General features: G+C 45.8%; 1 protein-coding gene across 1 annotated transcript; it reads left to right on the plus strand.

The window, feature by feature from the left end:
* The first annotated feature begins 849 nt into the window (after window positions 1–849).
* On the plus strand, window positions 850–11,969 carry MFAP5 (microfibril associated protein 5). The gene is made up of 9 exons (XM_010197635.2): window positions 850–965; window positions 1,359–1,421; window positions 4,108–4,155; window positions 5,212–5,247; window positions 6,767–6,802; window positions 7,628–7,663; window positions 8,385–8,472; window positions 8,898–8,971; window positions 9,548–11,969. The coding sequence occupies exons 2-9, from the start codon at window positions 1,361–1,363 to the stop codon at window positions 9,667–9,669; spliced, it is 501 nt and encodes a 166-aa protein (XP_010195937.1). The 5' UTR covers window positions 850–965; window positions 1,359–1,360; the 3' UTR covers window positions 9,670–11,969.
* Window positions 11,970–13,140: the final 1,171 nt, after the last annotated feature.

A 13,140-nucleotide genomic window follows, 5' to 3' on the forward strand; every position in this document is an offset into this window, starting at 1 on the left:
TCCCATCTTTATCCATATCCCCATCCATCCCCATCCCTGTTTCAATCCTCATCCCCATCCATCTCTATCCCGTCCCTGTTTCCATCCCCATCCCTGTTTCATCCCCATCTCTATCGCCATTCCCATCCATCTCTATCCCCATCCATTTCCATACTCATCTCCGTCTCCATGCCCATCCCCATTCCCAACCCGTGTCCCGCCGACCCCGCTCAGCGCGGCGCGGGGCAGCGCGGTGATTTCATCAGCGTTGCGGCCAGCCGATTGGCTGCCTTCCAGCCTGCCGTCTGTCCGCGGCCGCCGGGCGCCTGGGCCGCTGCCTGCACCTCCGGCGTGGCCCATCCGCGCCGCCCGCCTGGGGCCAGGCCGTCGCTGGTAGCACGGCTGCCGGGCCGTGCTCATCCGGGGCAGCGCTGCGGGGCGCGGGGGCCCGTGCCGGCACCACGGAGCGTCGTTCGGGTCAACAGGGATGCGGCATCCGCGGAAAGCAGCACGAAAAGAGGAGTGAAGGGGTGGGAAGGGGGCAGGGGCTGCGCGGGCAAACGCGAGTGTCTGGCAGCGTGAGAGGAGAAGCGGGACCGCGAAGGAGGGCAAAACGAAACGGACATGAACGTGTAACGCAGACACAGTAATCCATCCCTGGTGCTGGGCCATCCGGGGGGAATGGGAGGAGCAGGATCCCTTCGGAGAATAATAAACTCAGGAATGAGGGTGTGGGCAGCTTTCCTCGCTCCCCCCCCCCCCCCGCCCCCCATTCCAGATGTATGACACCCGTCCCACCATCCCCTGGCTTCTCCTTTGTTCTTTCTTTTTATTTTTTCCCAAAATCATATTTTGAAGACAAGCAAAAGGAGAACGTGTTCTGGGTGTGTCTGCATGTGATTTACCCAATAGCCAAAGTGGGGGAGACTGCTGAAGGGGAAAGACAGAGTGTCTGCTGCTGAAGGGAGTGGAGACCAAGGGCTGCAGTAAGTGATGGGGACCCTATCCTTTCAGTGCTCCTCAAGATTATTTGAAAATAGAACAGAGTGGAGGGAGATGACAAGGGGAATCTTTTCTTTGCATGCTGGGGGTGTGTGTGGAGGGGGGGTTTAGCTACCAAGATGAGAAAAGAAATGGAGAAAGGAGGTGGAAAGAAAGAAAACCGATGGAGTTATATGTTCAGTCCAAAATGTTTTGGAAACACTTGGAAAACTGGCTGCATTAAGAAGGAGACGTGTAGGGTGGGAGGCTAGGAAAACTGAATGGTCTTAAGATTGAAATGGAGGCAGCAAGTAAAGAGTTTCTGTGCTGTAGGGGAGAGTGAGTATCCATGTTCCTGCCTTAGCTTTCCTCTTACTCCTCTCACCTCTACTCCACAGGGATGAAGACCTCTGGAGCCTGTATACTGTTGTGTCTCTTAGCACTCTCCTTGTCCCCAGCTGGTGAGTCTCTATGCTGGGGAGGAGGATTTCTTCTCCACCCTGGCTCCACTGAGTTTCCTACACAGGCTAATGTGCAGTGACCTAAGGAGAAAGATAGAGACAGTGAAGGGGGAAGGATTGAACAAGAAAGGCAAGGTAGACATAGGGTTATAAGGAAAAAAATTATGAGCTGAGGACTGGTTCCCATATGTGTCCACTCTCCAGTACTAGGGGTCACAAGAGACAGAGGTCTGCAGCTTCCACTAAAAGGATGTTTGGGTAAGCAAAACAGCCAGGTCCAGAGCTGAAAAAGAGGGTTAGCTGTGGTTTGTGCATACTTTAGGCTGCTGTACCACCTGTGTTTGAATGATCTGCACAGCATATCCCAGTGCTCTACAAAACTTTCTCTGTCATAGCTATCACTAGTGGTTCCTGCTGGAATGGCCTCATTCCAGGCCACTTTTCTGACTGGTTTTGTAGGGTTTTGTATAACTATTTTGAGAAATCTAACTTCCATAGTCCAAACCACTCTTTGGTTTTCTTGGTTGTTACTTCTCTATTTTGTTGCTCCATGACTTTGTTTTCTTGGGATTATTTTGTCGAAAATTCAGGTTGGATCAAATTTGTCATAAATAGAAAACAACCTAAACCAAGTAGGCAGCACCAGGCCTTATAGTCAGAAGATTCAAGACAGCAAAAGAGGAAAAACTTTGTCCAGGTGTAGGACAATGATAATTGTACCTATCACATTCAGATGAGGTTTTTACCATCTACTCTTCCTTGTCTCACCCTCATGCCAAAGCTAGATTCTGCTTCCAGCAACACTTTTTCCTGTAAAGGTCCACAGTAGAGGATGTCATGTTTGTGAAGCAGGGAGATGAAGCATGCAGGAGATTAGCTTGTAGGTGGTCTACAAAGTTAGAGACAGAAAAAGAAGGCTGTGCTTTTATGATGGATGAAGAAGGACTGAAATGAGTATTTCTTACTTTGGAAAATTTGGTTTTACCATTTCTGGTTGGTTGGGTTTTTTTTTTTTTAACTTGGAAAACAACAGAAATCAGTAGCCAGTCTCACTGTCTCTTTTGGTTTTGGGCGAGATACAGATTTAGTGAATTAAGGTTGCAGTTCTCTCAGTCCTCAAGGATGAATTAATTGCAACTTGGATAATAAAGTCCAATAATTTATAAAGCATATGGAAAATCTAATAAGATCAGATCTTAGAAGATATACATTGAGGTGATGGAAAATCTGATAAGAAAGTCAACTTTTTTCTTTCCTCTCCTTGTGTACAGAGATATTTAGTCATTTGTGTCCTGTTTTAGAATTAGACCAGTTTTCAAATTATCTTATAGGGAATTAAAAAAAAATAAAGCTAGGTAAAAGCTGACTTTTGAAAGTTATAAAAAAGAAGGAGAGCCTCCCTCATTTTCCATATGACTCCTGTTTCAAACGTGGCACCACAGACCCCTGCAGTGGTTTCAGATTTGTGTCCTTCCTTTTGTATCAAGAACAAATGAGAAAGTGTTCAACATCACTTTTCGCCTCTACTTGGTACCCTTAAGAGATTAGGCAGGACAGAGAAAGTTTTGGGCTGCACTACATTGTGCACTTCAGTTACTGTACTTGTCTGCTTCTCCCCGAGTCAGTCACCAGCAGCTGAGACCTTGCTGGCAGCAGGATGCAGAAGGGAACAGCAGAGTCCAGCAGCTCCTGTAATGCTGCAGAGCAGGATGATGTAGCAGTCCCAAGAGTTCTTCAGCAGCCTGCAAGTAACTGCTCTTGGAATGAGGAAGAACTTAGACAAAAACCCCCGGCCTAGTAGTTTTTACCCATATATTAAGTGAAAGGCTGAGTTCATAAGGCGTAGCAGGGTGTGGGTTTTTTGGACTGGTCCTGCACACCTCCCTGCAGTGCCCTAGATCACTGGGTTTTTCCTGCCAACTCCTTCCTTCATCGCACCCCAATTATGCAGACATTTCCTTTCTCTGTGGCTAGCAGGAAATATTTTCCTATTCCTGGCTGTTGTAGGAAGCAGCACTCTCTTTATATTTGGACAAATGAACAGTCTAGCTCAATTCCAGTTTTTCCCCTTCCACGCAGCATACGCAGCACAGCCTTCATCATTCTCCGCCTCCAGTGTGCCCCCTCTCCAGTCTACCCAGGGTCTGAGAGGGGAAAAATCTCCTACTCTGTGCTCCATACCCAGGCAGGATGATGGACCAGACAATTATTTGCCTAAGGACCTGCAATCTGTTTCTTACTGTGCCAATGACTCAACCTGTGACTCCAAGCAAATAATTTGCATGACTCAGTTTCCTCTTATATGAAATGGGGACAGGGATTTCGACCAACCTCCAGATTAGGGAGGCAATGTGTGATTTGTTTTCAAAATGCATCAAATGGGGTTTCAGAAATGCAAAGTCCAGTGGTGGCTCTGGAAGTATTTACTATCTTGTCCCTGTGCCTGGCCTTTGATGCTGGTGGAAGCAGCAGGAATAGGATCAGGCCTTGCTCTATACAAAAGTATTTAAAGAACAAACCCAGACAGCAGTGGAGGCTGAGGCAGAGCAGAAAGCATTTCTTCCTTCAGTGGAGGGCAGTGGTTTCTCCTAGACAGACAAGCATCTAGGAAAAAAAATCTCACAAAGCCTGCAGACTACAGAAAACCCTCTCTGTCCTTTCTTCACTCCCTTCTCTTCTCTTGCAGACTGGTTTCCATGGGTGGTCAATGGGCAAGAAGTGGAAAGTGCAACTGGTAAGTATTACAGGCATGTTATGTGCTAAAGACTGCTCATATGACCCAGTTGTCTTACTGCTTTCAGCTGGTTTAATTGCAAATGTTGTTGTTTCCTTGCCTCTGTGACATTATGAGCTTGCCTTTCAGTGAAGATTAAACAAGCTCTCCAAGACAACCTGCTAAGTGTTGTGTGTTCTTTGCAAACAATTTGCTAGTGTTGAGTCCTCAACACTTAGCTAAAGCCATGAAGTTATGTTCACAGCTGAGGGTTGTGGATGATCCATGAGAGCTGATAACTTCAGCCATGAGATACTTGGGGAGGGGGGGACTCTACTGAATCCCAAGAGTGCAGAAGTGGCATGGTGCTTTAGCAGTGTGGCCACTGAGAGAGGATATTGACTGGTCTTCATATTGACCGTGGTCATGGGGGTGAAGAGCTTTATCCCTCTGGACCTTTTCCCATTTCTGTGACATGGGGGAACCACAAGGGCCTGGCTTTTCTTCAAACTGATCATCATCTGCTATACCTAGTGCTTCCCAGAAAACAATTCAGAAGCCAGTCCAAAACGTATCCACCAAGCTTCCCTTTCCTTCATGCTATATCCCTCCATCATACCTACCCCAGCTTTGCCATCAGTTTTGAAGAAACTCACCTGCTGCTGAATTTCTTCAGACAAGGGTAGGTTCTGTAGTTGCCTCCCTCCACCTCTATGGTGGGTGCCTCAGCTGTCTGTCCTGCTGCTGTGGGAGCCATCAGCACCTTTGTTTCAGATGTCTTTCCCATCAAAGTGCCCACAGTGGCTGCATCTGGGAAGTCAGAGTGTGATTCCAGAGTTCAGTACTAGTTGATGCAACATGTGGGCTAAGAAATCCAGTCCCAGACTATCACAAAAAAGGGGGAACAATATGGGTGGGACGGGGGATACTATGCGTGTTTATTTACTAGATTTGATCTCACTCACTGTTGCACAAGCCTACCGTGGCAGCCAAGGTAATTCAAGCTAGCAATGGCTATCTAAATTAGGGACCATAAAGTAAAGACAAGCTCTCTGAAAGATGTTCTCTCTTTTCCAGATGAAATTAGCACCAACTCTCTTATCAGCGACTCTGGTAAGCTCCTGTCTCTTGGCAACTTCAGGCTTCTTTTTCCCTTTTCACATTTACTCCTGCCTACATAGCCCCAGAAATTACTGATTATGCTCTGAAACTCCTCTTCTTCAGTTTTGACATTCAACAGTGCTCTTCCAGCATTTAATGCTCTCTGGGAGTCCTTTCTGTGCTCTGTGCAGAGAGATGAGGAAATGCCAGCTTCACCTGGTGTACAAAGGCTCTCTGAAGCTGCTTACACTGCAGGGAGCCATGAATGCAGCCACTGCAGGCTCAATGTCATGTAGCCTGGGCTTCTAGAGAAGGTTGCAGGAAGGAAGAGACTAAACACTGAGGGAGAAAAATTGGTCAGGCTCATGGCAGCAATGAGACACAGGTCATGTCCATGTCTGATGAGAGCTAGCGGCCATGCTTGAGTTCTTAGGGGACAGATACGACAAAACCCAAAGGACGGTGATAAAGCAAACTCTGAGCGGTTCTTTTAGTACTGTCTTCCCTGCAGTGCCAGTAACTGTGTCACTAGGAAGCAGCAAAATGTATGCAAAAGGTAGGGTAGATGGAGGACTATGCAATGTATTTCCTAAGATAACCAAGCCTTGCTGTGGAGATAGCCACAGGGGAAGGACAGAGACCTACTGGGACTGTAGGCCTTTACCAGACAGGCTAAGGAACTTCCCCACTTTTCCCACATGAATCCTGTTTTCAATCTGACATCACTGGCCTTGGGGGTGGTTTCTCTCTCTGCTTGAGCAGTCTCTCAAACACATCCCTCTGAGGTGAGGGGGACTAGGCACAGCAGGGAGAGGGAGAACAGATCTGGTCTGTGATATGGTTCAAAAGACAAAGGGGAGGCAGCAGTGCTTGCCTGTTGCTGGGAAGCGTCCTGTGTGTGTAGGAGAGCTCATCTGAAAGTGGTGTCCTGTTCCGCAGGACGGCAGTGCCCTGGTCTCTCCTCTGCCGTGTGACTCTGCTCATCAGCTGGCTAGAGCATTGTGGGTCAAGCTGACCAGCCAGCATGAGACAATACAGGAGGAGAAAAGTGAAAGCACAATATTGTTTACACAAAGTGGGCATCCTTCCAGGTGGGAATGGGAGGTGAAAGTAACCTATGTCAAGTCTCCTGTTCAGTATATGAGACCTGACAGTCTGTAGCAGGGTAGATAAGTCTTGGTGCTGAGATCAAGTTAGCAGTGGCTAACCTGCATCTAAAACCTGCAAAGACCAAATATGAAGCATTTACAGCAGACTTTATCTTCAAAACTCTGATTGTTGAGGGACCAAGAAGAAACTCTTCAGTGCCATGGAACTCGTCTCTGCTCTACAGTATCTCAGCTCTAGGACACCCAACATATTCTCAGGGAAAATCTAAAGTTGCTCCAAAAAGTCAGTTAGCAACATCAAGATCAGCCAAGCGTGGGCTGGCTGCTGGTCAGGAGTGCTGAGCCAACGGCAGAACTGTGGGAGGTGGAAAGAGGCCAAAAGCTCAAATTAAGATCTTTCAGAACCTCTTATCTTTTTCCAGTTGCAGCTGTCACACCACCTGTACTTCTTAGTCCTGGTAAGTTTGCTCTCAGTTCACAGCCAAGTGTTGTGGATGCTCCTTCCCAGTTCCTTGCACACCCAAAATCCTGCATTCTCTGACTTCCCCTAGCTGCAGCTCTGATGACTCCTTGTCTCTACGCCCATCTGTTTTGTCTGTACTTCTAGCTGACACTATGGCATGTGAACAGGAGAAGTCCTCTATAACTGTTGATGAAAGCTTGTACCTGGCAATCAGTCCTTTTGAGTTCCTTTCCAGTTTGCTACAGGATAAATAATAAAATATACCGGTGTACTGTGGTACAAGTGGATTGCTTTATCAGAGGGAACAATGAACCAATCTCCTTTTGATGCCTTGTCATGGGCATTTAAAGAGTCACTTTAATGTTGATTAGCGAATTATTGGTGAATTGGTGAATAGTGGTCTGGGGATGCTGTTTAAGAAACACTGAAAGTCTCTTCCTTAGTAAGAGGAAGTCATGGGCTCCTTTGCTTCTTGCCTAGATGGATGGCAATTGCAGCAACTCAATACATTTACCTGACCTTACCCGACCTTTTGAATTATAAGTCCAGATGCCTTTATGGTGTAATTTTGAACGGAATGCTTTACAGTAAAGGTTGGACAGATTTTTAGCGTTGTTAGCTGGGTAGCTGGTACTACATTTAAATTGGATATGTACCTTCTGTTGTAGTTTCACATCAGTAACAGTACAGTCTTTTTCCACATTAGAAGTTACAATGGAAGGCTCTTGAAAGAGCTTTCCAGCTATTTGTTTTGAGTAAGCTGATGTCTACAAAGGATACATGGTAAATTATGCTGATTTTGTCATGCTCTGTCTTCCAGTTCAATCTGACAGCGAAACTACGACGGCATCATCAGGTATGTTTAAATTTGCTGCCAGTACCCTCTCCCAGATCCACTTCCACTTGTCCTATTAGCTCTCCAAGTCAGTGCTGGATGAGCACTGACCTTTGTGTCCAGGAAAATTCCCTTCACCCTGTTCCTTGAGTTGGAAGTACAGATGAATGATGGTAGTGGAAGCTGAAGTCTTCCCCTAGGTGAGATATCCTGGAGAGGAGGAACTGACAGATCACCAGATCTGATAGAGTGGGTCAATATTCTGTCATCATCTCTGGCCAAGACCTCGCATTTCAGAAGGAAATACAAGAAAATTCATCATTGTTAGCTACAGGATTGATTGTGCAGTAAGGAAAGGAGCTAAGGTTGTGCCCTGAAGAGATTGCAGACCTATTAGAAACATGTGTCTTAAACATGCAACTACCATTTACCTTTTTTTTGTTTGTGTCTGTCCTTTTTACAGGATGTGCCTCCTGTACTGAGAATTCCCACAGAGCTTGTTTTGCATTTCACTTGACTTTCCCTGGCTTTTGTCTTACAAGGCAAGAGGACAAGAAATGTCTGTCTTGTTTTCCTTTTCTCTTCTCTAAACCATTGTCATGTCTCAGAAGAGACTGGAAAACAGAGACTAGGGACTTTCCCTAGAAGTGCAGATGGCAGTACCTAGGGATGAAATTATGTGTGCCAGAAGGAATGCACCTGCCAATGATGCTGAATTGAACCTCTCTCTGTGTGTCCCCAGATTGTCGTGAGGAAAAATTCCCTTGCACACGCCTGTACTCTGTTCACAAACCAGTAAAGCAGTGTATCAGCTACCTCTGTGTTACAAGGTAAGAAACCAGAAGTCCCTAAGAAAAGCCCTAAAAACTCTCAAGAAACAGTAGTTGTTTCCTTTGAAGGCTAGAGGTTCCCTCAAGGAACCAGTTGGTAAGATGAATCCCATCCTCAGAGTATCCTTTCTGGGATGATTAAGTAAAACAGCACAATAACTATTATCTGTGCAGCACTAAGAAGCTGTACCCTGTGTCGTAATGCATATTTAAGGTATTTGGCCATTTCATGAAGTCTTGACAAAGGTTACTTTCCTGTTGACACAGTTCGGAGGTTGCTACCTCATCAATGAATCGTAGAATCACAGAATCATAGAATGGTAGGGGTTGGAATATACATGTTTATTGACTAAACCCTTTTTGTCTTTCTTTGGGCCCCTGTGCCTTCTGCTACTGTCCTTGGTATGTTCCTGGTGACCCCTCAGCGTGCGCCGCATGTACATAATAAACAAGGAGGTATGCTCCCGCCTTGTCTGCAAGGAGAATGAGGTCATGCAAGGTGAGTGGTAGCACAAGACAGCCTGGAAGAATAGCTGCAGCCATCTGATAGACTCTCCAAGCTAATTAATTACCTAATTAATTAACCCCAGCCCATACGTTTCCCTTGACTTGGATTGGGGGAGCTCTAATGCAATGCAGCCTTGCATCCAGTACCCATGCCATGAAAAACACTGGGAAGTGGATGCCATACTACCAAGAAATAAGAGAGCTCTGCCTTCCTCCATCTTGATCATGGTCTACTAGCCCCAGGCATACCCTTACTCAAAGTTGCATTCTCTTGAGGTTACAGAGTAACTCCCATTATTTCTGTTCATGAATAGAAACAGGATCCAATCTAGATTTCTTATGCAGTTGCAGCAAAATATGGGTGATTTTAATATGTATTGTACATGAATAAAGCCAGAAATAAATGATTAAAAGCTTAAGGACTTACTCACTTGCCTCATGTATATGAGAACTTAGCAGTTCCAGCGTTTCTGTAGATGAAGGATGTACCTCTAACTATGCTGGTGGTGAAGAATTTGCAGGAAGCTTTGATTGTGTTTCAACCTGTGTGTGTCTGCTGTCTCTTCAGATGAGATCTGTCGCCAGCTGGCTGGCCTTCCATCTCGACGTCTCCGCCGGTCTGGGCAAACCCAGCATCTCCCTTGCAGACAGCTCCTGGAGCAGCAGCATAGAAGGCTTGATACTCTGTGAGCTACCAACAGTAGGAGAGAAAAGGAAGGGAGTGAAGAGAAATCATCATCCACAACCTGAAACCCAAGACAAGTCCTTCTCATTTGTGATTTCCCTACCATTTCCTTGCTTCTCTGCCTTCCCCCACATCCTTTTCTTCAGGTGCTGCAGTACACAGAGTCTCCTCTCTGCTAATCTGTCATGGTAGTCATTGTCATCTTTTAAATCTGTTGCTGAGGATGTGAGATGCTCCCCTCTCTTGTTTCAAACTCTATTTGGCAACCCATGACCTGCTCATTTCCCAGAGTTCTTTATAAATGTGCTGCATCATCTCTTTACCAAGCTGCAGAGAGACTTGGTGACAGGATGTTGTCCTCTCCAGCAGTACAGGTGCCCTAAGCTGCATCTCATGTGGAGGAATGCAAACTTTTATGTCCTAGGACTCCGAGCCTAGGATACTTGCATGGCATCTGTATGAGTTCAGGTATGGTTAGTCAGCCTGAGCCTCTCCAGTCCTCCTGAGCCACTGAGTTTGCTGTGTGATAGCACAGCCTCCTCCTGTGTCTGTTGGCCTCAGAAAAATAACAGAACTGGGAGATGAGCTGTCTTCAACCCAAGGCAAACCTCATTGTTCCTATGTGACAGCAGATCATTTATAACTACCTCTGGGAAGTTCTTTGTCTCAAGGCTATTACCTCCCTCAGACACAATTGCTGTTAAAAGGAAGAATTCTAGATTTAGCCTGGCATTATGTTTTTCTCAAGAGATTATGTTGGAAAAGAGTGCTGCTTGTTCTCCTCTCCTCTCCTCTCCTCTCCTCTCCTCTCCTCTCCTCTCCTCTCCTCTCCTCTCCTCTCCTCTCCTCTCCTCTGAAAAAGATCTCTTGATGCTCACTCCAGGCAGGTTCCAGGGAGCAGTAAATATGGCTTCTTCCACTCCTCAGGCAAAGAAAGCCCACGAAGAACCTGTGTGGCCTCACAGAACTGGGAACTTGCAATGAATTAGCTGTAGTGGTGGCTGGTCTGGCTACCTCTACACTCTCCAATTGCTGAGCCTGCTTTCAATATCTTCCCTTGAGTTCCTACTTCCTGACCTGGGAGCTCCTGCACAAAGCAGAAAGGAATCACAAATTGGAAGGGGATGTGGGAGAAGAAGTTATCTGAGATCCCTGTTTTTTTCTTGCAGGTTCTCTGGCTGTGCTGAGTTGCACAGAGACAGGTACTGGTGGGGAGGTAAATGTATCTGCAAGTGTAAGTGCTTATAGAGGCAGGCCAATCTGGGGAAAACAAATCACTCCGGTAACAGTGGTTATCTGTGGTCTTTGTTTTCTGGATATATGGACAGCATTTCCAGGTATATGGGCAGTTTTCACTATGACACTAGGGAGGGGAAAGGAAGAAGAGCTGTCTGAAGTGAGAATCACAATATGTGACTTTAAATGGCATGATTCTGTGGGGCACCAGAGCAGAGCAGGTTAGCTCACTGCAACAGATCAGCAAGAGCCTGTCTCTGGGATCTCTAAGTGCTGTGGGAGCATTGCTGTGCCGCACACAGTCAGGGTCACACAACGTGGCACAATTTGCTGCACGGAGGCAGATGTCTCCATAAAAAAAGAGCAAAACAGTTCAGCCTCTTCCTGCATGCAGCAAGAAGCCAGTTACATCATCTGTATAGGGGAAGACACCCTGGACAGATACAATTTGTTCCATATAAGGTCAAAATTGGCCATAGATGGGCTAAATCTATATTAATCCAATATACAGGAGAAAGAGTTCCAAGTTACATGGTGACTGGGATTTCATCCTATATATAGGGGGCATCACACAGCTCCACAGAAGATGATGCTCCTCTTGAGTACTTGAGACTCATGGGACCAGGGATGGAGGAGGAATGTCTCTGTGCTGGGAACGTGCATGTTTCTGTAGAGAGGAGAGCACCAAGAGCTTGATCTTAAGGACATTGAAGCCACTGGCAGCCACTGGCAGCCACTGACTTCTGTGTTGAGACGCCCATGGAAGTTGCCTGTGTGGAGGAAAGTAGGGTGGAGATGAAGTGTTAGAGGGAGCTCATGGAAACTGAACTAGGCCAAGTCTCCACTCTGTATTTAGAGTTGAATGTAAGTTGGTATAGATATAGGCATGTAACTGTATAACATAGCTACTGTACAGTATATAGAAATTTAACATTCATACAGTTTGGAGAATGTTTGAAGCCTTTCTGTTGCCTGCTTTCAGCAGGGACAGGAAGAGGTACTCCTTTCCAGGAGAACACTTAATGCTAGACTCCATATAATGCACACAAAAATATTAAAAGAAAATATTTTTCCTGTTATTCTTACCAACTCTCATGTGTTTGGATTTATTTATCTCTAGCTGTATTTCCTGCTGATTTGTGGACAGACTTGACTCCAGCCCAGATCTGCCATTTGGACCTTCTTATGCCCTGCTAGCCCAGTGCTTCACTGCTACCTTCCCTTCACTCATGATTTGCAGGTCTTCCTGGGAGGTCATTAATTTTTCCAGAGATACAGAGAATTATTTTCACCTTTTTTTTTTTTTTTTACATGGATAGCTGTGATAGATTTTCGTGACAGTCCATAGCTGCAGAGTACACATAGCAACTCCTCTCAGCCCATGAATTCTATGCTGAGAACACGTCTTTTCACTGTGCGTGTGCCATGGCTCGCTGGTGGAGAATTACCGTCTCCAAGTAAAATGATAAGATGGCTGAAGTAAGAGAAGAGCTGTGATAAATCATCTCATAAGAAAGGAAGAATTTGTTTGCTAGAGCCATTTAACTCAGGAATGGGAATAACTGACAGACTACATTAAAAATTACATTTATGGGTCAAAAAGATTAGGAGCATTTTTCTTTCATTGAATATCTGACTTTTGCATAAATTTATCAGGCACTGACTGTGCATCAAAAAGATGAAGCACTTGGAGCATGGGAGACTCCAGGCAGTGTCTTCATGTGCAAGCAGTCAAGTTTACATGGTATTTCTAGAACAAAAGTGGCTGTGGCCCAAATTACTCATTAAGCTGCTTCTAACAGTGTCTCATAGTTGTTCAGGGCTAAACCACACAATGCGACACTATCCCCCAGAAACAATGCTCCTTCCTGGCTAACACTGTGGTGTCCCTATCTCAGACTGTTATAATGAAAACACACTCAGCCCGAGTGGCTGTGGATGTTGCTTCCACTTACACAGCCCTGAACCTGCTTTGACTCGTGAGCTCTCAGCCTTTGCAGTGTTCATCTTCTCCACACATTCCACTGGCTATGTGAGCAGACTACAACATATGCCATCAGCTTTTTATAGTGCAGTTTGTTCTTCCCTTTTCTTACAGTACTGGAATCCCCGGACAGACTTCCTCATCTTTGTTAGCACTTACACACAGTGCACTTTGTTAGCACTTATACACATATATCTTCCCTGCCATTCCAACGTGCATCGTCATGGTCCTGCATTGCTGCTCTCTGGATGTTGCT

The sequence above is a fragment of the Colius striatus genome, chromosome 1, assembly GCF_028858725.1.
Source record: "Colius striatus isolate bColStr4 chromosome 1, bColStr4.1.hap1, whole genome shotgun sequence".
Classification (NCBI taxonomy): domain Eukaryota; kingdom Metazoa; phylum Chordata; class Aves; order Coliiformes; family Coliidae; genus Colius; species Colius striatus.